Here is a 28,000-nt window from a genome sequence, read left to right on the forward strand (position 1 = left end):
GCTTGGACATAATCATTTTTGTACCTTGAAAAAACTGATATCATGCCATAAATATAATGAATATATACAACTAGCAGCACATTAGATACTATAAACAGTTACCACCTCTAACATACTGCAATGGTACTATCAATAATGAAGTTCCGAAATCTTTGAGTGTAAACTTCTTTTAAGTAACCGTTTCACTGCTACAGACAAAGCTTTGCGTTCCATTCTGAGGGAGTTTTTGTTATGTCTGTACTGCTTGCAAAATGCTGGTGCCTGTGTTGAGAGACAAAGTTCCGGCTAATATGAAATGCACATCATTCAATATTCTGATTTTTGCACCTCTTACAGTCTGGTATCTTTAACTGAATTTATTTTCGTCATCAGTCCTACTACTCCGCTTCTTTAATTAAAGTAGATATTGTATGACCTTTTAAAGAGTTGCATTGAGTAAACTTTGCATTTGGTTGACTTTAGCTCATACATTACAGTGAATGAAATGTAGATAAGATATTAAAATGTTATGTAAAATTGAGGGCAGAATGATATTTCATTTTGTTCTCACGTTATTGGGTTTTGTGTGTGAAGAACAGTCACACGCAATGCTCCCATTAACGTCCAAATGCATTGCGAATCGTGTAGTCAGAACAATGTCAAATCTCGCAAACAATTCAAGATTTCGAAGCGATCTCTCTCTCTCTCTCTCTCTCTCTCTCTCTCTCTCTCTCTCTTCTTCTTCTTCTTCTTCTTCTTTGCATTCATTGAGGCACATATGTTTTATGATAAATACTCGAAGTTTTTTATTCACTAAGGTATGGAAGTAACTCACCCACCGTAGTGAGACATCGGCTGCTCTGGACGCATTCAGACATCCGTAGCACTGCAGGAAAACCCAAAATCCAATTTACATGCATATACACACCCACAATATCTTAGGAACAGTGTAGCAGGATGTGTATACATGCCACCAGCAGTGAAAGGGTAACAACTGTTTCAACTTAGACATACAAAGAGTACTTATCAGTACATTGTACTTGACGTAGTAGTCACTACAGGACAGATGTTTGCCTGTATTAACAATTATTCTAATAGATCTTTTCTGAAGCACGAAAATCCTATCCTTGTAGACTACGGGTTCCTCGCCCTAAATTTCAGTGCCAAATGCAAACACAAGTCGATTAATCCATAGTATATTTGTCGAAGGACAGGAGGAGTTGTTATATTTATCAAAAATTTAAATAAGGAAATTTTGTAACTACTCCTTTTAAAGAGATTCCTCAATCACATCTGAAAATTTATGTTTATGAGGCGTATATGTGGTAGGCAGTGATTCATTACTAATGTCCGCTTGAGACTGGCTATACATAACAATAATGAAAATGGATGGAAAAATATGTAAACAAATATGTAAATCCTGTGTGACACACAGAAACATGTAATAGAAAACAGTTAACTTTAGCTTCGAGCTCTTGCTCCTTTTCTAGTACGTGTACACATATTCCCATACAACCACACAGACACCCAAATGTATGTGTTTGTGGTGGCAGCGATATTGATTGTTGAATATTGATTGGGTTTCACGGAGATGGGAAGGAGGCAGGGAAGGTCTCCTGAAGCAAGAAGAAGTAGCAGTTTAATTTGAGGCAGGTCTTTCGCTGAACAGCAGGATGAAAGAAGTTCAAAGAGTAGAGCATACAAGGGATGGATTGGGGGGGGGGGGGGGGGGGGGAGAGGGTGTGTGTCAGAAGCTGGTGCTGAAGGGGGGGGGCAATAAGGGAGAGGGGTGTGAAAAAGGGGGAGAGAGAGGCAGAAGAGTGGTGGCTGAAGGCATACATGATGTGGATGGGGAAGGAGTGGTGTGAAGAGAAGGGGAAAGGTAAGATGAGACAATGAGAACAGGTTAGCAAAAGTGTAGCCCAGGTGATTGCGAGAGTGCAGGATATACTGAAGTGACAATTCCAACCTGTATGGTACAGGTAAACTTGTGATGAAATGAAGTATCCAAATGGTAAATGTAGTGATGCAGCTGTTGAAGTCATTTGTGTCATGGTGGCTGCATGTTCAGATACTGGATGGTCATGTTCGTTGTTTGCCAGAGTTTGGCTGTGGCTGTTCATGTGGGGGTGGGTGGATGGGTGTATGGGACATGTCTTGCACTTGGGTCAACCACAAGGGAATGGCCCATGGGGTGCAGGATTGGAAGCAGGATTGAAGTTGGGATGAATAAGGATATTCTGTAGGTTGTGCAGGCATTGGAACACTACTTTTGTTGATTTGAGCAGGATTTTGGGTAGGATATCCCTTGTCTCAAATCACCTAGAGAAGGGGTTAAAGCTCTAGTGAAGAATGTGGTTGAGCTTCTCAAAACCATGGTGATACTGGGTGATTAAGAAGAGTGTTAATCAGTGGCTGGTTAACAGGGGTACTGGTGTCAGAGGAGGTGACGACACAGGTAATCTAGTTATTTGTGAGCTGCACAGGTTATTGTCTGTCAGTAAAGGCTCTGGTAATGTTATCAGCATATTTCAACAACTATTTTCCATGGCAGATGTGATGTCAGTGGGTGGCTTTTTGACATGGAAAGGGTGACAGCTGTCAAAGTGGAAATACTTTTGGTGGTTGGTGTGCTTGATATGAAAAGATGTATGTATGGAGCCATTTGAGAGGTGGAGATCAACTTCTAGGAAGTAGGCTCATTGAGTTGAGAAGGACCAAGTGAAGCGAATTTTGGGAATAGAGGTTAATGATACGGAGGGAGCCGCAAACACGCAGCTATCCGTAACCTGACAGTTAATCTAGACCTTATCCTTAGCCGTCTACGGTGGTTATGAATTGCCAGTCGCTGTGGTCGAGCAGTTCTAGGTGCTTCAGTCTGGAACCGCACAACCGCTACGGTAACAGGTTCGAATCTTGCCTCGGGCACAGATGTATGTGATGTCCTTACGTTAGTTAGCTTTAAGTAGCTCTAAGTTCTAGGGACAGATTACCTCAGATGTTAAGTCCCATAGTGCTCAGAGCCATTTGAACCATTTGGTTATGAATTACAGTGACTGTGTGGCCAGGGGCTCCGCCAGCTTTCCGACAACTGTGCATACAAACCTTATGTCTGTGTTCCTATCCCAGAAGTCCAACAAGACCTCCAGCAGCACTTCAAGGCCTTAGATCAATCCCAAAACCTGACACATGAAAATCTCTCTCTCTCTCAAACCCACATCCCCCCCCCCTCTTTCACCTACCCCTGCCCCCCCCCCCCAACCCAACCCCCCCCCCCCCCCTCCATGCCAGCAAAACCCTGTTTCCTTTTACCTACTCCCCAAATGTAATAAACGTAATCCCATATGTCTCACTATTGGTTGTCCCATTGTGTCTGGGTATAATTCTTTCACTGAACAAACCACCAAACTATTGTCGTTAACCTACCATCCTATAGTCAAGACACTGTTCACATCCTATATCTCTAATGTCGATCAGTTGTAGAATTTTGGAACACTTATTATGTTTGAGTATAATGACTTTTTCGGAGACTAGAAATCTACTCTGTAGGAATGAGCATGGGTTTCGAAAAAGACGGTCGTGTGAAACCCAGCTCGCGCTATTCGTCCACGAGACTCAGAGGGCCATAGACACGGGTTCGCAGGTAGATGCCGTGTTTCTTGACATCCGCAAGGCGTTTGATGCAGTTCCCCACAGTCGTTTGATGAACAAAGTAAGACCATACGGACTATCAGACCAATTGTGTGATTGAATATAATAGAGGGAAACATTCCACGTGGGAAAAATATATCTAAAAACAAAGATTCTGTAACTTACCAAATGAAAGCGTTGGTCCGTTGATAGAGACAATAACAAACACAGGTGTGTGTGTGTTTGTTATTGTCTCTATCAACATACCAGCGTTTTCGTTTGGTAAGTTACAGAATCTTTATTTTTAGATATACAATTGTGTGATTGGACTGAAGAGTTCCTAGATAACAGAACGCAGCGTGTCATTCTCAGTGGAGAGAAGTTTTCCAAAGTAAGAGTGATTTCAGGTGTGCTGTAGGGGAGTGTCGTAGGACCATTGCTATTCACAGTATACATAAATGACCTTGTGGATAACATCGGAAGTTCACTGAGACTTTTTGCGGATGATGCTGTAATATCTCGAGAGGTTGTAACAATGGAAAATTGTACTGAAACGCAGGAGAATCTGCAACGAATTGACTGGTGCAGGGAATGGCAATTGAATCTCGCTGTAGACAAGTGTAATGTGCTGTGAATACATAGAAAGAAAGATCCTTTATCATTTAGCTACAATAGAGCAGGTCAGCAACTTGAAGCAGTTAATTCCATAAATTATCTTGGAGTAGGCATTAGGAGTGATTTAAAATGGAATGATCATATAAAGTTGATCGTCGGTAAAGCAGATGCCAGACTGAGATTCATTGGAAGAATGTTAAGGAAATGCAATCCGAAAACAAAGGAAGTAGGTTACAGTACACCTGTTCGCCCACTGCTCGAATATTGCTCACCAGTGTGGGATCCGTACCAGGTAGGGTCGATAGAAGAGATAGAGAAGATCCAATGGAGAGCAGCGCGCTTCATTACAGGATCATTTAGTAATCGCGAAAGTGTTACGGAGATGATAGATATACTCCAGTGGAAGTCTCTGCAAGAGAGACGCTCAGTAGCTTGGTACGGGCTTTTGTTGAAGTTTCGAGAACATACCTTCACCGAGGAGTCAAGCAGTATATTGCTCCCTCCTATGTATATTTCCCAAAGAGACCATGAAGATAAAATCAGAGAGATTAGAGCCCACACAGAGGCATACTGACAATCTTTCTTTCCACGAACAATACAAAACTGGAATAGAAGGGAGAACCGATAGAGGTACTCAAGGCACCCTCCGCCACACACTATCAGGTGGCTTGCAGAGTGTGGATGTAGATGTTGATGTAGATGTAAAGATCCTTTGCCACCTTTCCACAGTTTCTATCCTGTTACCACCAGACTCTTTTGTTGGTCACTGTGGGTGCAATATCCTTATACACCACCATCTCCTGTGCCCGTGCCCATGACCTTATAGGCATGGACCACTACCTTTCCCAATACCCTCCTAATACAATACCCACGTTTCACTTTCAAAGGCCAAACTTGTAAACAAATCTGCGGTACTGCCATGGCACCTTCGTATGCCTACTAATTTATGGGCCATCTGCAGGGATCCTTCCTTTCCAGTCAACCATGAAAACACTTTGTCCGCTTCTGCTTGAGATTCATTGGTGACATTTTCATGATATGGATTCACAGCAAGGACAACCTTTACTCTTTCCTTCATAATCTTAACACCTGTTCTCAAATCTGGCTCATGTGGTCCTCCTCAACTCAACGAGACACCTTCCTATATGTTGACCTCCACCTCTCAGACGGCTCCATAAATACATCTCTTCATATCAAGTGCACCAACCTCCAACAATACTCCAACTTTGATAGCTGTCACCCTTTCCACGCCAGAAAATCTCTTCCATACAGTCTCACCACTCGTGGACGCCACATATGCAGTGAAAAGCAGAAGTTGTCGAAATACACCAGTAACATACCAGAACCTGTATAGACAGTAACATACCAGAACCTTTATAGACGGACAATAACCTATCCTTCTGTGCCATCTCCTCCTCTGGCAGCAGTAATCTTGTTAACCAGCAACCAACCACCATTCCATTACACACACAGTATCACCCTGGCCTTCAGATTGATTGTAATTTAACAAAAACTTCGTCAGAGGTAATGAAAGATGTACCATCAGCATAGTTAACTAGCACTTAGTTTTGTGGCTGTGTTATATCATTAATGTGGATAAAGAAACAGAAGTGGCCCGGGAATACTTCCACGTGGAGCTCCACAGTTCAAAATGAGAGCATGTTAAGTTGAGTTCACTGTTAGGTTCTTACCTTCATTCTTATAATGTAGTTTAGCAAATTGTCTTATATATTTTGAAATATGAATTTAAAAAAAGTAGTTCTACTAAGTTTCTAATTTGGATAAAAGCACTCTATGATTCATAGAATTAATGTCTTAGGCAAATATAGAGAAGTCCCACTGACTTTTGTTTCCTTTGTCCACTTTGTTTAGCAGTTCATGGAAAAATGTAACTATTGCTGTTGTAGTGTGGATCGCCCTTTTGTGAGCCAGTGTTATGTGTTACTTTAAATGAATTCACAATTGCAAATGAGGACAACCGTCAGCTGTACATTGGAATGACGACAATGAAACTTTGCGCCGGACCGGGACTCAAACCCGGATTTCCTGCTTATCGCAAGCAGTCGCCTTACCATTTGGCTATCCGTGCACGACTCGTGGCCAGACCCAAACTTCCATATGTCGTCAACCGTACACCTGCAACCTTTACTCATGTCCATTATGTATGTTCCCATACGGAGGTCAGACAATGTAGTGTTATGAGTTGTGTGGAAGGTTTACAGAAGAAATACTCCATTTGGTGTAGAATTACTCTATAAAGTAACTTGTCAAGTGTTTAAGCAAATAAAATTGGTCTGTAATTATTGGGTAGGTGCACAATTTTTCTACAAGTTTAATAAGCACACCAGATACACGTAACAGAGACTTTAGTCAGCAATAGTATATTCTTCTTCACTATCTAAAATGTGCCAACATTGGGTAACTTTTTGATTCTACTGCTGCATAAATCACGTTGTATTGATGCAAAGAATTCATCGAGCCATGTTCGTAGTGCATTTTCTTCCGGAAAGGAAGTTGCTTGAAGGTAGTTTAACAGAGTGTGGAAAAAATGAAAACAAGGGCACAAGATCGTGTGATAAAGGTGGGTGCAGAATGACTTCCCAACCCAACTCCTGTATATTGTTTTTGTCAGTCAAGTAGAATGCACACCTTATCATGGAGAAGCATCACTTCGTGCAGTTTTCTTGGTTGTTGTTCTTGGATTGTGTCTGCAAGGCATCTAGTACATGACACCATCACTCTTTCACCAGATGCATAACATTATCTTTTGTGGATGTGCACAGATTTTGTAAGAGAAGTTGCTGCTTTGTTTGGGCTCAACCATTCCTTTCCTTTCCTTTCTTTTCCTTTCCTTTCCTTTCCTGATGTTAGCATAAAAACATTCTTCTCGTCACCAGTAACAGAACAGGATAGGAATGGTCGGTGTTGCTCATGAGCCTATTGATCATAATCAAGCAAGGTGCACATATGGCCACCTGCAGACTTTACCGAGCGAGGTGGCGCAGTGGTTAGCACACTGGACTCGCATTCGGGAGGACGACGGTTCAATCCCGTCTCCGGCCATCCTGATTTAGGTTTTCCGTGATTTCCCTAAGTCGTTTCAGGCAAATGCCGGGATGGTTCCTTTGAAAGGGCACGGCTGATTTCCTTCCCAATCCTTCCCTCACCCGAGCTTGCGCTCCGTCTCTAATGACCTCGTTGTCGACGGGACGTTAAACACTAACAACCACCACCACCACCTGCAGACTTTTATGATTTTGTTTTAGAGCATGCAGTACCCATATACCCTATTCTTGAACCTTTCCCATTGCATGCAAATGTCGCACAATGGTGGAATGGTCAAAATTCGTCACATTTGCCAATTCTCGAGTACATTGATGTGGATCATTGTGGATTTAAATGATCTTCATCAAAGCCGAAGTTTTTCCTGAACGCAGAGAGGCACTAATGCCAAAGCGATCCTTGCCATGGTCTGTCCAGTGGCATTATCCCCATATACAGCGCAAGTGTTTCTGGCTGCCTCTGCTGCTGTCACACCTCTATGACAAAATGATAATATGTAAACTCAGATAGCAACAACGAACTACAAATAAAAAATGACAATCAATAAATTAACCCATAGCAACCAGAATACCAACATTCAGAACAAAAATGCTACAAAGTTAAGCACCAACTTAATATTTATGTCAATGATTGCTCCCTTTCTATACACTGGTCTTATCTCTGCAATTGTTGAAATTTCAGAAAAGGTCCCCTGGTCAGTTGAACTGTTTGGTAAATGTGTTGGTGTGTTTACTAATTCATTTCTGTATTCTTTAAGTAATGTAAGTGTGTCATTCCAGAAACTAGATGTTTTTGAGTTTTGAGATTATTTTCATTGCCTCGCATTCTATTACTCCCCTTAGCACAAATGAATTACTCATTGTAACTGAGTTTGTTAATTGTAGTGCTCATTCATCAGTTTCTTCTCTACACACGCATTACTGAAATGTTCTACGAGGATTGCCCAGAAAGTAATGCACCACATTTTTTTCTTCAACAATTCTTTATTGAACATAATGAGAATTACACACATGAAAAAAATGGTGTTTTACCTACATGCCCTATTTTTCCATGTAATCTCCATCCCGTTCTATGGCCTTCCTCCAGCGCGAAACAAGGGCGTTTATGCCCTGTCGGTAACAATCCTTGCCCTGGTGGTGGAGCCAGTGCTTCACTGTGTTGAATCATCTCCTCATCGTCCTCAAAATGTCTTCCAGAAAAGGCATCGTTTAATGGCCCAAACAAGTGGAAGTCAGAGGGGCCTAGGTCAGGGCTGTAGGGTGGATGGGGTAACACTGCCCACCCCTGTTTTGGGGTGTGTTCAGCAGTCATCAGACTTGTGTGGGGCCAAGTGTTATCATGTTTCAGTAAAATTTCTCCAGGGTTTCTGTGGCGCCAAAGTCACCGGAACGCATCTTGAGTTTTGTTAATGTGCTGACACATGCTTCTGAATTAATGGTACCACCTCTTGGCATCCTGTCTTTGAAAATCACACCTTCACAGTCCCAAAACAAGGGACCATGACCTCATCGGCGTAAGTAGTTGCTTCGAGTTTTTTCTTATCTGGGGAGCGGGAATGGCGCCATTCCATCAACTGTGGTTTTGTTTCGGGCCCAGGTTTCATCAACTGTTACAATCTGGGACAAGAAGGACTCCACCTCTGCTTCAAAACGTTGCAACAAATCAAGACAAATGTTTTTTCTGGGTGATTTGTGATCCACCATTAGACACTGCGGAACCCATCTTGCACACTCTTTTGAATATCCAAGAGAGTGGATAATTGCATCCACACTTTCTTTGCTGATTGACAGATGCAGCTCCAACTGCCAAGTCGTAATGCGTCTGTCCTCGCGAATGACAACATCAGCTCACAGCAACATGTCAGGTGTGACAGCCGTGTATGGTCTCCCTGACCACTGCAAATTGCAGAGCTCCGCTGAAGTGCCTTCTGATGACCTCCGTGCCCAGCTACTAACTGAACTTCTGTCGACAGCAGATGCTCCATAAACTTTGCACCATCATTTGTGAATACTCCCTGCAGTTTCGTTCTCTGCAGTGAGAAATTCAATGATGGCACGTTGCTTGTGACATACATAATCTGCAGACGCCATTTTGAGTCTGTCCCATAGCTACGCTATCTGTCGAAAGTGACGGAAACTTGGTGCGCTCACTGAGGAGATTTCAAATAACAACATACGTCACGTTTTGCATTCGTAGAATTGTTTTCGGCTGAGGAAAAAAATGCAGTGCGTTAGTTTATGGGCAACCCTTGCATGAAGGTCTGACGTACTGTCTATGGCTCATTTGCCAACATTCCATTTTCTCCTTTTACTGCTACCTGGGTACTCTCCATTTTCATATTTTTTGTTTACTATATTCTAGGCAATTTTGCTAAAATTACTTGTTTCATTTATTTGTTCAGCATGATGATGGCACTTAAGTAGTGATGTAGCAGTTGCAAGATTTTGGATAGTCAGATTAAAATTACTTGATAGTTGACTCTTCACACTTTGTAACTGGTTCCTCCAATCAGAGTGCCAATCGTCACTCCCAAACCATCCGCTGTTGCCTACCCATGCGCACACACACACACACACACACACACACACACACACACACACACACACACACACACAGTGCTGCTAACAAAATACACACATTTACGTTCCGAGGAAATCCTTGAGTCCTTTCGACGGCTGGCTAAATTGGTGAAGGCGGCCTCCATCTCTCGACGAATGGAAGCCAAGCTGACGATTTGCAGTTTCGTACCCAGAGTGGACTGGGGTCCTCTGGTTTGGAGTCAAGTGAAGAATCTAAAAAAGAGGCTACATCGACTCTGTGATGAAGATGGTTGTAGATTCCTCAAGCTACGCCATGGGACAGAAGGTTGTAGGATGCCCCTCGATAGATCAGGGGTGCACTGCACACAGAAAGCAGCTACATGGGTAGCACAGTACTTGTGGCATGCACATGGGTGTTTTCTAGATTGGGTTCCTCCCCACAGGAAACAAACCGTTCGCCTGAAAAATTACCAGTTCATGACACTGATGTGAGTGTGCCAACTGTAAAAATTGTTAGTTTGCATAAAAAGGTCATTCCAAAGGATTTAAGTATGCTAAATCTCATGTTAGTAAATTGTCGAAGTGTCTGTAGCAAGATCCCCAAGTTACTCTTTGAAATAAACAATAGTAATGCCAATATTGTGTTAAGTACTGAAAGCTGGTTGAAAACGGACATCAATAGCAATGAAATTTTGAACTCGGGTTGGACAATATTTAGGAAGGATAGGACTGATGCTATGGGAGGTGGTGTGTTCATTGCAGTTAAATGCTCTTTAAACGCAGTTGCGATCAATACTGGGTCGGACTGTGAAATAGTCTGGATAAAGCTGTCAATTAGACAAGGAATGACCTTTGTATTAGAATGTTTTTATAGACCACCAGCATTGGCAACGAATGTCGCAGAATGTTTCAGGGAAAGTCTTGAGTACATAGGAAATAAATATCCAAACTATCCATTAGTTATAGGTGGAGGCTTTAATCTGGCATCCATTGACTGGGAAAATTACATGTTTGTCACAGGGGGCAGAAGCAAAGACTCGTGTGAAGTTATTCTAGGAGCGATCTCAACATACAACCTTAAGCAATTGGTTAGAAAACCAACTTAAGATGAGAAAATGTTAGATATCCTGGCGACAAACAGACTTGATCTTTTTGAGGAAGTTAATCTAGAAGAAAGTATTAGCAACCATAATGTCATTGTGGCTTCTGTGTTAGTGGAATTTGCAAAAAAAAAAAAACGGGGTGGGGGGGGGGGGGGGGGGGGCAGTGAAGAGTTTTCTTTTTTGGGGAAGGAAATAAAACTGTCATTAATGAATATCCTCAGTCGGCTCCAAACATTCACCACGGGACACAAAGATATTGAGCATCTTTGGTTGGAATTTAAAGATATTGTCCACCACATGCTAGAGAAATATGTGCCTAGCAGAAATATAGGGGAGGGAAAGGATCCACCTTAGTTCAACAAACATATTAGGAAGTTGCTGAGAAAGCAGAGAATTTTGCACAGTCGTTTTAAACATAGTCACTGTTCTGCTGACAAACAGAAATTATGTGAAATGAAAGCAGCTGTTAAAAGGTCAATGAGAGATTCTTTTAATGAATTTGAAAGCAATATTTCATCTGCAGATTCTAAAAATAACCCCAAAAAATTTTGGTCATACGTAAAATCTATGAATGCTACAAATAATCCAATACCTTCTTTTGCTGACAGTATGGGTAATGTAATGGATGATGATAAACAGAAGCCCGAAATTCTAAACCTAGCTTTCAAAAACTCATTTACGGTAGAGGACTGCAGCACCATTCCCCATTTCAATTATCGAACAAACGCAAGGATGACCGACATAGTGTTTAGTGAATGTAGGATTGTAAAAGCGCTAAGATCCTTAGACACCAGGAACGCATCTGGCCCAGACGGTAGCCGCGTAAGATTTTATGTTGACTATGCTACAAAAGCACCATTCTTATCCATCATCTATCAGAGATCATTGGAACAGCGAAAAGTTCCATGGGACAGTAAGAAGGCCCAGGTCATAGCAATCTATAAAAAGGGTAGAAAATTGGATGCACATAATTACCTGCCAGTTTCACTGACATCAATTTGTTGTAGAATCGTGGAACATATTTTGTGTTCAGACATAATGACCTTTCTAGACTCTTAGAAGCTCATCTGCAGAAACCAGCATGATTTTAGGAAACAGCGGTCATGCGAGACACAGCTGGCCCTCTTTGTGCATGATATACAACAGGCTCTAGATACTGGCTCCCAGGTTGATGCCATATTTCTCGACTATCGAAAGGCGTTCGGCACAGTTCCGCACTGCCGCTTGGTCCAAAAAGTGCGCACTTACGGTCTATCCAGTGACATATGTGGTTGGATAGAAAGTTTTCTAGCAGACAGAGAGCAGTATGTTGTCCTGAATGGGGGGACTTCAACAGAAACAAGCGTAACATCAGGTGAGCCCCAAGCTGCAAATAGTGCACTCCGCCACACACCGCTCGGTGGCTAGTGGAGTATATATGTAGATGTAGCACTAATCAAAAACTGCTTGATCCTTCCGCACAGGACGCGATTCAGCATCATTTTATACAGTCATTATAATCACAAAGATTGGCTTACATTAGATGTACTTTACATGTCACTGCGTGAAGGCTGTCAATTAATTGTTGCAACTGTAACACCAGAGTCATAAATAAAACAGCATTTTGCAGTGTAATGACGTAGTATAATCGGTAGCATATAAACCTAATGTGATGTGTACAATGTCGAAGGCTTGAATCTTGTCAAATGCAGCTACACTTTTTATTTTTCTAAATTCACATCATTTTCGTTGTCATATTGACTTTTTTATTTGATCTTATTTTTCTTCCTATCATTCTTTCTTCATTTGAAATCTGCTTGTGTTGCCTATAATCTGCAACGAAGTGCCAGGCAGGACTACTCATCAGTTGGCGATGTGGCATCCTATCTATGTAGCCTGTGTGAGGATAGTTTCAGGTAACCAATGACAGCGAGAAATTACATTTCCTTTTACTGCTGAAACTGAAACTTTGCTGCAGAAAATGGCTACGCAAACAAACATATTATGAAATTTTTCTGTCTTGAGTTTGCTCATAGAGGTTAGCCTTAAACGCTGTGTACAAAGTGTCATGATTTTAGTTCTGCCGCAGATTGTTGATCACCATTTTCTGGATTGGTGATGGCCTCTTAAGTGTTGCTCCACGTTACACATTAACAGCATTTGTGAAGTGACCCGCCATGTTAGTGTGTCGCCCATAACTGAGCAGTAGCTGGCAGCAGGTGTGACAACTCTGTAGTGACAAGTGACAGACATCAACTATCGAGCCATTTTAATTGGATTGTAGGAGACCTGACTTGCTTAACACATTTCTATCTTCAGCACATGCAGCCCAGATGGGATCCTCGATTTATGTGTAGTTGTGTAATTAAAAATCTGAGTTTTTTTATAATTTGGTGGTGTGAAGCATACACTTTTTTTAAATCAAACTTTAAATAAAACTTACTTTACTGGACTTTGATTTTCCATAATCAAACTTGTATTTCCACAGCAGAGGTCCCAGCATTGTAATTTTCTTCAAGCAACTGCATCCAATCTCATTTATTTGCTTTGCAGGAATATCAACATGAAAATGAAGAAGCTTGTAGCCATCACCACTCAAGGTCAAAGAAGTCTAAGAAAAAGAAGAACCGTAGACGATCTCATTCACGGTCTCGAACGTACAGTGTAAGTGTTAAATTAGTTGCCATTTTAGCATGTTTCCCTTTCTAGCTTAAGTTTTGACATGTCCGTCAATATGCACAGCATTTAGTCTTATGTTGTAACCCTATCACAGATTACTTTTCGCTTGTTACTTCTCATGTGTGCTCAATTTGTCAGTATGGACAGAACCAAGGCAAGTGCTACCTTCTGGAGTTGCCAGTATATGACAGTTTGCTGATTTTGCTCTTATATTCTTGCATTCGCATAGGTATAGAAAATAAAATGTAAATATGACTGATTTTTAGACCATTAATGTGTTACTTTTTGAAAAAAATTAGTCTTCTTGTTCAAAGAAGCATGCCTGCGATGTTGTTGTGTTTCACAGAGGTAGAATGTTCAAGTTAGGTGCCACAGTTATAATGTACTAGTGACGCTAATTTGAAGTACTTAGAGTGAATTTTACCAGTAAAAGTATATGGGGTACAAGCTATGGTATTCAATTTCCAGTTTCATTAATAAAATAACAAGTAAATCAGATGTCTGATAGGAGGAGGACAACACGGAGGAGGAGGAGGAGAAGAAGAAGAAGAAGAAGAAGAAGGAAAAAAAAGTGGACACAATGAAAGAAAGATTATAAAGAAAGAAATGACAGCACTTGAAGGTAGTTTCCCAAAACTGGAACAATGCTTTAACTGATCTTTTCACAAGAGCAGATAATGCATTAAAAAATTATCATCTTCTCTTTAGTGTAAGAGACATTTATTAAAATTATCACTAATCACATAGAGAAATTCCTGGATTTTAATAAAGCAAGGGATAAGCTGTGTTTAAAAGTGGATACAGCACAATGGAACACATGCAAGCAGTGAACAAAATTATCTACATCTGTACTCTGGAAGCCATGTCATGGTGTGTAGTGGAGAGTATTTTGGGTATCACTATTTTCCCTCCTTTTCTGTTCCATTCGTAAATGGTGCAAAGGTAGACTGATTGTCGGTGGACCTCCTAGTGGGCTCTGATTTTCTAATCGCTGGCAGTTTGATGTCTGAGTCTTGTGGGAACATGTGCTCTCAGAGTTTCAACAGCAACCTTTGCCATGATGTGCAATCTCTCTCTTGTAACACCTATCATAGAGTTTGTTGAGCATCTCTCTAATACTGTGGCACCAACTAATCATTTTTAATGGAACGTATCCGAATCAGCATTCTGTTGAGCACCTTGTTCTTTTTGCCTTTGCTGCAAACCCAAATGAACACTAAAAGGAAGAAATTAATCAGGGTGTTTGAAGGTAGGTGTGGTAAGGAATTACATAAGACAAAAATAATGTGAAACCAATGTATTGAACTGAAAACAGTATGAATTAACAATGAAGTAGAAACAGTTAATGAGTTTTGACAAGGGATGGATGTCTAAAGAAATAAATAGAAGAATAATAAGGTTGTGGAGTGCTTTCAGGAAGCCAGAAATTATATTATCAGTTTTGACTAATTGCTATGAGAGTGAATTTTTAATCCCATAACCAACCTAAGCCTGTGATTTCTCAAAGTATTTGTATGGAGTGTAGCTATGTATGGATGTGAAACATAGACAATAAATAGTTTAGACAAGAAGAGAATAGAAGCTTTTGAAATGTGATTCTACAGAAGAATGTTGAAGATTAGATGGGTACATCATGTAACCAATGAGGAGATACTGAATAAAATTGACACAACTTGTATAGAAGAAGGGATCAGTTGGTAGGACATGTTCCGAGGCATCAAGGGATCGCCAGTTTAGTATTGGATGGCAGCGTGGAGGGTAAAAATCGTAGAGGGAGACAAAGAGATCAATATACTAAGCAGATTCAGAAGGACGTAGGGTTCAGTAGTTACTTGGAAATAAAGCAGCTTGCACAGGATAGAGTAGCATGGAGAGCTGCATCAAATCAGTCGCTGGACTGACAACCACAATTCTTCAGTGAGAAATGGAGAGATGCAAGTTGAGAATTACAGGGAGAGACAGGAAAATGAACAAATCCGTCAGGGAACAGACGTACCAGTGAAGTTAGTTTGAAGTACTTAGAATGAAACATCAATAAAAGTCAGTGGGGCACAAGCTAAAAGAGCAGAGTGTAATCTGGATAGAGATAAATAAGGCAATGAATGATATTCAGTTACCAAGTTCATTAGTAAAATAACAAATAAAATGGATGTCTGGCAGAGGGAAGAAAGTGAAAGCAAAGTAAACACTGTGATGAAAATGAAATGTACCTGGGTGAAACATGTAGCCAGGCAGTGGAGTAGCAATTGAATTGGGTAAGTTTTTTGCTGGTTTCTAAGAGAGAAGAAAAGACTGAAACAGTGACCTTAAGGTCAGTATGTAGGTGACATTACAAAACATACCGGATTTATGTGTGGCTGAAAAGTGTAACAGACAAAAAAATCTAGAGGAAAGAATCTTGCTCTTTGTAAGTGGTGATAGAGAACAAAAGAGAAAGGTATTCACTCAAATCCATCATTTTGATATTCCTTTTATTTTCATTTACTTTGACCAGGCAACCTCACTCACTGCCACAATTACTGCAGCAGAATGTTATCTTTTCTAGAATTTGCCTATTTCCTCTTATCTAGAATATTGTCTGTCTATCCTATCCTAATGTAAAATTCATGGTTTTCCTATCATTTATTGTTAAGTAAAAATAATTACAAAGTTAAGCACTTGAAATGTCTGTGTATTGAATATTTATTGGAAGTCCACTAGATAACTCCCAGGTGTTATGAAGTTTACATTACACTGCCTGACAAAAAAACATAAGCCCCAGAAGGGGAGGAGGAAACAAAATGAAACATCACTTGTTGAGAGGTGATATTATTTCAGTTGTGCTGTTAACGTTCCTTCAATCACCACTGGCTATGACCTGGAGTCATGCCTGATGGCTCCTCATACCATACCACTCAAAAACATCGGAAGAATGGGATCTCTCTCTAGGCTGCCTCCATGCTCACTGACGGTGGTACCCAGGGGAAGGTGCAGAACCACAATTTGTCGAACACAGTGTGATGCACTTCATCAGCACTCCGTGCTTCCTGATCACAGGACCACTCCAAACGCAGCCGTTTGTGTTGTGGTGATGATGGCAGTGTACACACGAGACAGTAATTAGCTAGTCCAGCTGATGTAAGTCTCCAAGCAATGGTGTGCGTTGACATAGAATTTTGCAGGGAATCCGTTACTTGTTCTTAGATGGCAGGTGCAGGTGTGGTAGCATTACGATGAGCTCGGTGCACAGTGCGGCAATCGTTGCTTGTTGTGGTCAGGTGTAGTTGACTGGAAGCTTGACATCTAGTATGCTCACCATCACATTCCCGTGTAGCCAGGCATCAGGCCACATCTGAATGCATCATAAACCTGCATATTGCACATTTCTGCCAGCCAGCCAGCCAAGTGGACAAGCACAATTAGGCTCCTTTCAGACTGGCAGGTGCTGGTAATGATAACATTGTCTCACATGAGTATGTGGCATCCCTGTGTCCTTACTTAACATTTGGTACTATTCAAGCCCTTTATATAACCTACCAGGCCTGGATGCAATACTAAACATAAACAGCACTGAAACACTCTGGTGGCCCTCCTACCTGTCACAGAGAATTGCAGCTCTGATCCTTTACATACTCAGCGATGGTGCGTATGTGTATGAAGTTACATTGATATTTGACTGCGTTGTCTGAGTGCTTCACTTTGTCAGGTAGTGTGCTTAAAGTCTACAGAATGGTGGAAGAGATTTTTTCCCTATGTACCTTTCCAACTGCCAGTTTCATTGCTTGCAAGTACAGTCAAGATACTTGATACACTACAAATATCAGTTGCGGAAGAGACAAGAGTCATTGTCATTGTCTTGAGTAGTTTACCCTCACAATAAGGGTCTGCTAGGAACACAAGACTTCCTATCTTCTCCAGTATATCTCCTCTCTTCTGAGTGCTATCTTCCAGTCCCTTATAGCACGTTGTCCTGTGGCATTTTCTTGGTTTCCTGGTTTCCATCTTCTCATGCATCTTCCTAGGCATCCTCATCTTGTCCATCCTCTTCCAAAGTCCGTATCACTTTAATCTTTTCCCCCTCAGACTTCTCTTGTAGGGGCTTCCTCATGTTTTATCTCCTTAAAATCTTCATTTCTATCTTTTACATTTTTGTGAAACCTGACTGACTTCTCAAAAATTTCATTTCACTTTCTCACATCTTCATTTCTCCTTTCTTTCATGATACGCTCTCCCTTCTCACAAAACTGTCAGCTTTCCTCGCATAGTCATGTATTTCTTTGTCATTCTTTCTATTTTCCTGTATTATAGCCTCCCCACTCCCTTCTCCAGATACTTTTTCTCCACTGTTACCACATGCTATCAGAGTAACTTTGATACATTACAAAAGGATTGTGTATCATGTAAGCCAGTGATATTGTATAGCTTAACAATAAATTGTCATCCTGCCCATTCGCATGAATGGACACAGGCAGACAGTGTTTGTTGGTAATGAGGATCACCCTGTGGCTAAACATGCCTTGGTGCACGGCCAGCACATCTTGGCACAGTGTTACACCGTCCGGGTTATCTGGATACTTCCCACTAACACCAACCCGTCAGAACTCCGGAGATGGGAACTTGCCCTTCAGTATATCCTCTCTTCTCGTTATCCGCCAGGCCTCAATCTCCGCTAATTTCAATTTGCCGCCGCTCATACCTCATCTGTCTTTCAACAACATCTTTGCCTCTGTACTTCCGCCTCGACTGACATCTCTGCCCAAACTCTTTGCCTTTACAAATGTCTGCTTGTGGCTGTGTGTGTGTGTGTGTGTGTGTGTGTGTGTGTGTGTGTGTGTGTGTGTGTGTGTGCGCGCGCGCGCGAGTGTATACCCCTTTTTTCCCCCCTAAGGTAAGTCTTTCCGCTCCCGGGATTGGAATGACTCCTTACCCTCTCCCTTAAAACCCACATCCTTTCGTCTTTCCCTCTCCTTCCCTCTTTCCTGATGAGGCAACAGTTTGTTGCGAAAGCTTGAATTTCATGTGTATGTTTGTGTTTGTTTGTGTGTCTAACGACTTGCCAGCACTTTCGTTTGGTAAGTCACATCATCTGTGTTTTTAGATATATTTTTCCCTCTATTATATTCTAACAATAAATTAAGTGCACATATGTGGTGTCTGTTCTTGTTGACATGTCCGGAAGAACAGACACCATTTTGGTCCTCTGGCCATTATGAATCAAAACACAAAGGTGTTACAGACATTAGCTGCTAGTAGACACTGATTTATATCAATGAGGCAAGTTGAAAATTTGTGGCTGGACCAGGATTCGAACCCAGGTCTCCTGCTTACTAGGCAGATGTGCTGACCACTACGTCACCCAGACACAATGGTCGCCACAGCTGCACAGTCTACCCTAGCATACCACCTGTCAGACTCAGATTCTCAACTTACTCTGCACACTACTGGTGTAGTGCCCCTGTTCGTTAGCCTCATTGCCTGTGGCATCCTGTCAATTCCCTTAAGAAGTCGAGTGTGCTAGAGTGCAAGGGTAGTCCGTGGGGTTGTGGTGACTAATGTGTCTAGATGGCACAGTGGTCAGTGCATCTACCTAGTAAGCAGGAGACCTATGTACAGATCCCGATCTGGCCACAAATTTTCATCTTACCCTATTGATATAAATCAGTGCCCACTGGCAACTAATGTCTTTAATTCCTTTGTGTCTTAATTAAATGCACATTTTGGTACACTAATTGCAATTTTTCCCAAATTTTAATTTATTGCTTTATACTGTATCGGGGTGTATCAGAATGTGAAAATACAAATAACATTTGATCCACAGCAACAAAGTGATTCGGGCCCAGAGGAGGGCCAGCACCCGAGCAGCCGAAGTCGCGGCAGCCGGCGCCAGAGGCACGGCCACAGCCGGTCGGGCAGCAGCTCCGACACTGCGGGCGCCTCGACCCGCCGCGCGCACCACAAGAAGAGCCGAAAGAAGCGCGTCCGGTCCGCCTCTGTGAGTTGAGCTCAGGCTATGGCACCACTCGTGTGCACGTTACTAACGGGCGGCGGTTCGGGCCGTCCTCACTCTGGGTGTTTCCGCGACTTTGGGAATCGAGGCTTTTAGCTTTAGTCGCTCTCTTGGGTAAGGTACCGGGTTCTTTTGTGGGTGGTGCTCTTCCTGCGGTGCCCCACAGTTCTCCTCGGCAGGCGGTTGGCAGATAGAGCAAATTGACTCTCTGATTTCTCATTACATATGTGAAGCATTGGTAGTACTTAGCATCTGAACGAGTGAAATATAAAAATTGGAGACTAAAGCAGCATTTTTTCATCTTGTAGAATGTGTCTGGAAGCTGAGAAGAAATGGAAAGGTGCCTTTGTACAAAGTTCAGCACTGTTTATGTTCTGTAGTATAAAAAGAACCTATAGTTGCTAGTTTATAACGGTGCTCAGTCAGTTACAGTATTTCATTATTCAGAGTGCACGTCAAATAGTCCCTTCTTTTGGAGCGTTACCTATTGTTCTCATTACATTTTGCTTTGTGTTTCATCAGAGGAATGTATTGTTCCACCATAAAAGCTTAACTTCCTATTGCCATTTCATTGCAGTCCCTTGTCACTGTTGCCAGAAGTCTTTTATCACCCTCAGGTACTAGTCTCCCCGAAACGATGCTGTATTTTGACAGTGTTTTATATGGTTCATTCCTGTGATCATTATAAATTACAGCTGAATTCTGTCACTGCTGTAGTTTCTCAGATGCTGTATTTTATTTCTTATTGGTAATAGCTAATTCTGTGTGGTAGTGATGGTCGCTTGTTTGATAGAATATGTAGTGTTCATTTTTGTGCCAAGTATTTATTGTAAAATGTATTGCAGTTATCTACAATGTCATATATGGCGTCAAGTATGTTAGAGTGTCAATAGAAACTATCTGTACTACATTAGTACAAATGCGCATAGTCCATAATGCGTTGCTTTTACTGTGCTCTTGCCAAAAGAATTATTTGTCAGTTTTGATTTAATGGTATCTTACAATGAATTGTCAAAGTATTTGGGGAGTAATGTTTGTTGTAAAGACAACTCTTAGGTCTCAGTAATTGAACACTACAAAATCAACCATTCTGCTATACCTTGCAACGGAGCTAATAGCTAAGGAGTCATTTATGTACTTAGTTAAAAATGATCCTTGTATTAACTGCAGGTGGACAAACATTTCTGCCATGTAATTGAAGCAGAAAGTAAGTCATCAAAACTTTGTGTCTTCTCCACATAAAAGCACATTTACTAATCGAGAACCTGTGTCAGATAGATTCACATGCTCACATCCTTGCACTTTGTATAAACATGTTGGTGTTGAGATGAAACTTGTGTCTCAGACCATCATTGTGTATTTGAATCTTAATTTCTTTCCAGTAGTACATCTCATGAGAAAAAAGCATAATTCTAAAAGCCTGTATTGCCATTACATCAGTCACATTCTAGTTCTCAAAGAGCTACGTGTAAAAAAAATTCACTTGAGGAAACTGCCAATTTACAGAGAAACTGAATGGCTTTACCAGTAGCAAAATTCCAGTACTGCTGATACACATACACATAAAGAGATAAGCCCTTTTCTGTTTTTGAAATTGGGACAGAAACTAATGGTTCCAAAAGCGAGGGGCAATTTTATTCAGTTATATTGTATCTTATCGACGGTACCCCAAGTTGATACAGGCCAACCATTGCATTTTTCTGTAATTTTATATTCCTGCCATATGTAATGACAAAAACCACCATATTTGAGGCTGAAATAATATGGGTGCTAATTTGTTAAGTATTGGAAGGAGCAGAAGTTATGAACACAGTTTCTGTAAAACATCTTCTGTGCTCTGTCCTGTTTTCAACTTCAACTGTCCCCTTTCCTGTATTGTTAACTGTTGTACTGTGTGACCTTTGTTTTATTTTTCGCAGTGACTACTTACTTAGTAATTAAAGTGTGCTCTCCTCCTCTTCTGGTCTTGTGTAGTGAGTTGTATTTCTAATTATGAAGTAGGAAGAAAATCTAGTAACACTGACAAAGATCTCCATTTCCCTTTTCAAAAATGTTCTTTGAAAACTTATCAGTACTCAGCACATAGGTCGCACCAGTTTTGATCAGCAGTGGCTGTTTCACATTGTTTCGATGTGAGAATAGTCCAGCTGGTGTAAACCATTGTGCTGCTAGGTACACAGGTTGGTGCATAAGTTGGTAGCATTTTTTCATAAGTTTAAAAAACACAACAGCCACACATAACAGAGCAACAGACACACATAAGAGACTAGTTATCCGTAATATATTCTCTTTCACTAGTTACAAAAGTCTGTCAATGCATACGAATAAGTATTAATCCAAATAAGTATTAAAATATCTAAAAACAAAGATGATGTGACTTACCAAACGAAAGTGCTGGCAGGTCGATAGACACACAAACATACACACAAAATTCAAGCTTTCGCAACCAACGGTTGCTTCGTCAGGAAAGAGGGAAGGAGAGGGAAAGACGAAAGGATGTGGGTTTTAAGGGAGAGGGTAAGGAGTCATTCCAATCCCGGGAGTAGAAAGACTTACCTTAGGGGGAAAAAGGACAGGTATACACTCGCGCACACACACACATATCCATCCGCACATACACAGACACAATTGTATGTGCGGATGGATATGTGTGTGTGTGCGCGCGAGTGTATACCTGTCCTTTTTTCCCCCTAAGGTAAGTCTTTCTGCTCCCGGGATTGGAATGACTCCTTACCCTCTCCCATAAAACCCACATCCTTTCGTCTTTCCCTCTCCTTCCCTCTTTCCTGACGAAGCAACCGTTGGTTGCGAAAGCTTGAATTTTGTGTGTGTGTTTGTGTTTGTTTGTGTGTCTATCGACCTGCCAGCACTTTCGTTTGGTAAGTCACATCGTCTTTGTTTTTTTTAGATATATTTTTCCCATGTAGAATGTTTCCCTCTATTATATTCAAATAAGTATTAATGTATTTCACAGCTATATTTCTCAGTCCACAGGAAATAAGATTATTCTCAGGAAATACCGATATTCCATGACAAGAGTCTTGTTCAGTGTGAAAATGTTTGACTAGGCCAGATTGCTCAGGGGCTGCACAAAGTAAGATTTTTGCTAGTACTGACAACTTTTCACTATTTGACCAACCAAGAATAAATAAAAATGATGTTTGTGAACAAGTTTTTGAGACAGAGAGCAATTTGACAGCAACAAATTAATTTCTGCCATAATTTGTTAAGTGTTTCTCCACATACATTTTTAAAGTTGTGTAAACATCTATTTAGTTTCATGTTAGTGACCCAGTGGAAGAATACCAGACTGCAAATCTATAGGTCTCAGGTTTCATCCCCAGTCAGTGCTGAGGTTTCTGTTTGTCACTTATCACCTCTTTCACCTACTGCAATGTTTGTTGGTGTGAGAAGTGCCTAGACATACAATGGTTTAGTTATGTTGGGCTATAACTGGTTGGATAAGTCAGTTCAATATCTGAGGAAGCCAATGGCATACTGCCTCCAACAGTGTGGAAATGAACTTTAGGAAGATGACAGCTTTACCTGTATCCTAGAGTAGAAATTAGTGATGACCTTATTTCCTTTGACATGAAGACAATTTCAGTTATTTACTTACTATAATACATTCATTTATCTTGTCTGGATTCAGAGAACTGCTAATAAAATGCTCTCATTGGTATTCTGTAAGCTTTTAGTGAATATACAAGCATTCAAAGAATTGTGATTTAACTATCTTGCCATGAGAGAGCTAGAATACACATATGAAGATGGAGATTACAGTGCAATATAGTGGGTGCCACAATTTTTGTCCCATATACTTCCCCCTTTAAATGATAAATATTCATTTCTTACCAGTGTTGTATGTGTAGGGGTAGTACCAAAGAGCAATAAACACTACTCTAGTTATTGGCCTGATTGGGAATTGCATTGTTGTTTCATTCTTATTATGGTGACTTCCATATATATGTGATCATTTGGCATCTTTGGATGGAGCTTATGATATTCTTTTGCCACTCTGTAAGGACATCATAGAAATGTGAGTACTTGCTTTGTGGTTGGTGGTGGCAGCTGTCAAAAGCTACAGACTTCCTCAGAACTGTAGTGAGAGATGTTATCACAGAAGTCACCATGAAAACCTGTAAAGATACTCTTTATATTTTGTTTCCTGAACTCTTAAGTCAAGCCCTTTAGTTACTGTCAGAGTTTTAAATGCTTAGTGTAGGAATCCAACATTTTATTATAATTACTCATGAGGAAGAAATATTGAACAAAAGTTCGATGTTTGTACCATTCCATTTAGACCTACATTGGACTGCAGAGTTCATAATTCTGTCAAACTTTCCTCTTAACGCACTACTCTCTCTTGTCCTGGTGCTATACCTTTTTTTTATATTTCCAAATGAACTGTATTCATTTTCACAGTTACATTTTTACTGATGTCAGTGACTGGAGAGGCCTTCTGATAACTGTTGCATACTGATCCCCATTGTGAATGTCATTTAGGTCAATTTCAAGGCCTTTCGTAACTAGTCTCATTCATTTTGTGATGGTTGCTTTCCCTCTGGAAACAGTGCTGAAGATCCTTATCATGAGTCTTCTGTTGTCCATCTGGACCGCACAACCACTTAGATTAGCCTTCTCTTGACACAGGTTATGTTGACAAAGTGTGTGACTGAAAACTGAAAGTTTGCAGGGTCGAATACTGGTCATTCATCTCGCAGTAATGTGAAGCTTTATCAGGAACAACATGTGATTCAGATTCCACACTGAATGTAGCTCCATTTCTGGTAGGATTACATCGAATTGGTGTCCAGTTGAAAGATTGTAATTGATTTTTGAGCCATGTGCAATTATTACTATGGTGCAAGAGTTCCTTGTGTCTTATTCTGTATGCACAATGTTCTTTAACAGACCTTATGATTTTTCTCAGACTCTTTCTATCCTAGTTTCCTAAGTTGTCATTTTCCTACTGTGTTCATTCATTCTAAGTTAAACAGTATTGAAAGTCTCACGATGACATTATGGAAAGGATTTGTATCTGCAAATGTTCTTACAGAGGTGGTAGGCTGTCCCCAGTTCAGTGCACCTGTTGTTCATGGCCAAATCATTATTATTTTTGGGATTGTCCATTCTCTAAGGTATTTGCAAGTGTTAGTCTTCTGTATTGATTGGATGGCACCAGGTGCATCTCTGGTACTTGTTGTTGGCAGTCGTCATCTCAACTGCTAAGTCATTGAAGAAGAGTTTGCTCTACACTGGGCATTAAAACGTGTGATATCTGCAAATTGTCGGATGAGTGTTAACTTTTTGTAATCAATTCTCAGTCTAGTGTGTTCTTCACTGTAGGTTCTTCATTCATTCGTGAATAACTTTCTACAGCAGGCATGTAAAGAAAATTGGGTATAGATAGTCTTTTCATCTATTGTCAGTTCTGATCTAGAATTTCCCTGATAGCTCTCTGAATTATACTTTACGGATCATATTGATAAATGTAGCTTCCACAAGGTTCAATGTCTTATCGACTAGCCCAGTTCGGTTATAAAATTCCTTGGATTGACCCCTCATCTGCCTGTTTCCACAGCTCTGCAATGATTCTGCCCTTCTCTTCTGCTATTTTGGATTAGAGTTTGAAACAATCATGTGTGTCTCCTCTTAGTCTGTGGCAGACTGTCTGGGTTCATTACAGATTTAAAGTGCAGTTTCTCTGTAGATTCCTTTGAGTTGGAGTTTATTTAAATATTCTGCTAGTGCTGATGTGTGGCTCTGATTGTTCCCCATTTGGTCCCTGGAGGGTACGTGTTTGGGCAGAACAGCGAGTTACCTCTAATTTGATAGCTTGGTAAATCTATTTTGGTGCTCATAATGATGGTATCTTTCCATTTGAGCTGTGCTTGCCTTCTCTCTTCAATCACCTTGTTGCATGTTGTTCTCACCGTATCTGTCGTAGCCTTCTGTAGATGAGATCAATCTTTTTTATCCTCAGTGTTATCTTATGAATGGGGTGGATTGAGTGTCAGAACTTTTGAGTATAGCCATTTTTATTTCTGCACAATGGAGTGAAATGCACTTTAAGTGACAGATAGCGGTCTGAGTCAGTATTGACACTTCCCGATACCCCCACATTCTGTATTTTCTTTCTGTTGTCCATGCCAATAGTGACTTCATTGTTTTGTGACAAGTATGAATAAACAGGTCTTGCATTTAAAAAAATTCTTGCATTTTAGATTTCTTAAAATGCAGTTCTGGGAAAAAATTCATTTTTACTGTGACACTCTTCCCCACAGCTGTCCTGAACTTCAGTTCATCTAAAAGTGCCTCGTATCTAACTATATTTGTCCGTGGTTTGTTCGAAATAACTTTTTTTGGTTCCAAGTTGTGCGAACAATTACCAGTATACCATTTGTTGATGTACTACACAGAGGCTTCAGTGATAACTTTTTGGGTTGTCTGTATTCAGTTAACAGTGCACAATTTACCGCTAGTAAGTATGTCTAGAGCACCCAATTATACATTTGATATCCTGGGCTGAAAAGTTTGTTTGGTTAGGTAAGTTCATAGTTAACTGGAAGGTATGTTTCATAGTTTCGTGTAACACATTTTCCTACCTACCGCTCCCCACCCCGAACTACAAAAACATGAACTAGCAAATAAGCAATGTACAATACTGTGAGATATAACTACCGTGCTTCATATATGCACCTGTGGTTTAAAATCAGCCAGTTTTTGTAACAAATTATTTGTAATACTGCTCTAAATTGGAAATGTCCTAAATTTAAAAAAAATTCTTATATTTCTTGTCCTTCAGCGCTTTTGTTACTTTGATTTTTCTTCATCTCATGGCAATGGAGGATGTAGAAAACTTAGCTCCTCGTGATAGGTAAAAATTAGTTCTTACCCTTCAGCTTTGTTTATTGATGTAGAAGTATTATTTACGATTGATTGTGAAGAAAGTATGCTTAATTGTCTGGCACTTTGTGGGAGCGTGATGCTAAATTTAATTGAGAAAAGGTGCCCGATGATGTAAGCTGATAGTTTCGAAATCAATCACAAATAATATTTTTACACAAATAAACAAAGCTGAGGGAAATTTTATTATTTGTTTTCATCTCCTTTAGTTTGAAATTGTTCACCTTGTTTTCTTTCAAGTTCCTTTGTGCTTCTAATTCAAATGGACAGATTTCTTCTGTGATATTAGTTTCTCAGTATAATTATTGTCTCATCAGAGATTAGTTCCACCAAGAGAGGAATGATTGACTGCAGTTATTAGCTTTGCTGGTGTGACTTGTATAGTTGGATCTACAGATTCTAAATTATTAGACTGTCTTCCATGTGGGCATGACAAAATTGTAATGGCTTTAGTGCTACTTGAAAAGACAGATTTTCTGTAGATAACAGGGCCGTGAGAACTGGACATATCAATTTTAGCTAAACTATTTTTCTCTTGTATTGTCTGCCATTATTCTACAGCTGCAGCTGAAAATAAATCTTCCTGGTAAATCATGTAAATCTCTAACTATACTAGGGGAATTGAATTATGTTGCACTGTATTAACTCTATGATTTACGCAAAATGTAAACATTTGCAAAATGGCTTGTCACATTTTTTTGTTTGCTGTGTGTAAACAATTCCTAGATGCTATTTGTTTTGTACTTTGTAGAAATCAGATTTATTCTGCTGTCCAACATTTTCACAACTTTTAACACAATAATATATTTGCAGCATAAACTCTACACAACTCAGATAGTTGACAAAGCCATGTTTGTTGGAAAAATGAAAGAAACTGTGAGTGTGAGTGTGTGTGTGTGTGTGTGTGTGTGTGTGTGAGAGAGAGAGAGAGAGAGAGAGAGAGAGAGAGAGAGTGTGAGAGTGCAAGTGCACACGTGCCGGGAGGAATTGAAAATATCGGTGCAATTTCAACAAGTCGCATTTTTGTGTAGTTAATAAAATGCACTATTCTGATATGTATTAGAAATTTTATTGTAAATAATACCTTTTAACTTAAATGTTTACTTTGGTGAGAAGTGACTATGAATTTTTTTTATGTACATTGTGAATTTTATAGGAAAAAACCCGATATCACTGAAAAGTCTTGATTGGTCAGTACTCAGAAACTTTTCATTAAGGAATATGTTCATCTGCTGCTTACTGGGAATGAATTGGTAGAAACATGTCTTTTGCACACAATGGAGACGTTTCAATAAAGTGCCAGTCCGTGTGTTTGGGGTACCTTGTACAGATAAAGTAGTGTCCAGAAATAATTAATGTATTATGTGATACTGTTAAACACAAAATTTCCTTTGTAAATATTTTAGTGCCTACTCAGAATGAACTTTTGTAAATATATACACGTGTCTCTGTAAAGTTTACATTTTGGAAATAAAGTATCTAAATTGTAAAATCAGAAATCAAGTACTAGTATTGAA

The 28,000-nt window shown here is 40.3% G+C and overlaps 1 protein-coding gene across 1 annotated transcript in view; it reads left to right on the forward strand.

Moving 5' to 3' along the window:
* The window catches only part of LOC126428387 (pre-mRNA-processing factor 40 homolog B), a 184,904-nt gene that overhangs the window by 131,950 nt on the left and 24,954 nt on the right, over window positions 1-28,000 (forward strand). The window contains exons 14-16 of the mRNA XM_050090312.1: window positions 798-805; window positions 13,463-13,573; window positions 19,386-19,559. Coding sequence (XP_049946269.1) covers window positions 798-805; window positions 13,463-13,573; window positions 19,386-19,559 — 293 coding nt within the window. The remainder of the gene's footprint in view (window positions 1-797; window positions 806-13,462; window positions 13,574-19,385; window positions 19,560-28,000) is intronic.

This window comes from Schistocerca serialis, chromosome 12, assembly GCF_023864345.2.
Source record: "Schistocerca serialis cubense isolate TAMUIC-IGC-003099 chromosome 12, iqSchSeri2.2, whole genome shotgun sequence".
NCBI lineage: Eukaryota > Metazoa > Arthropoda > Insecta > Orthoptera > Acrididae > Schistocerca > Schistocerca serialis.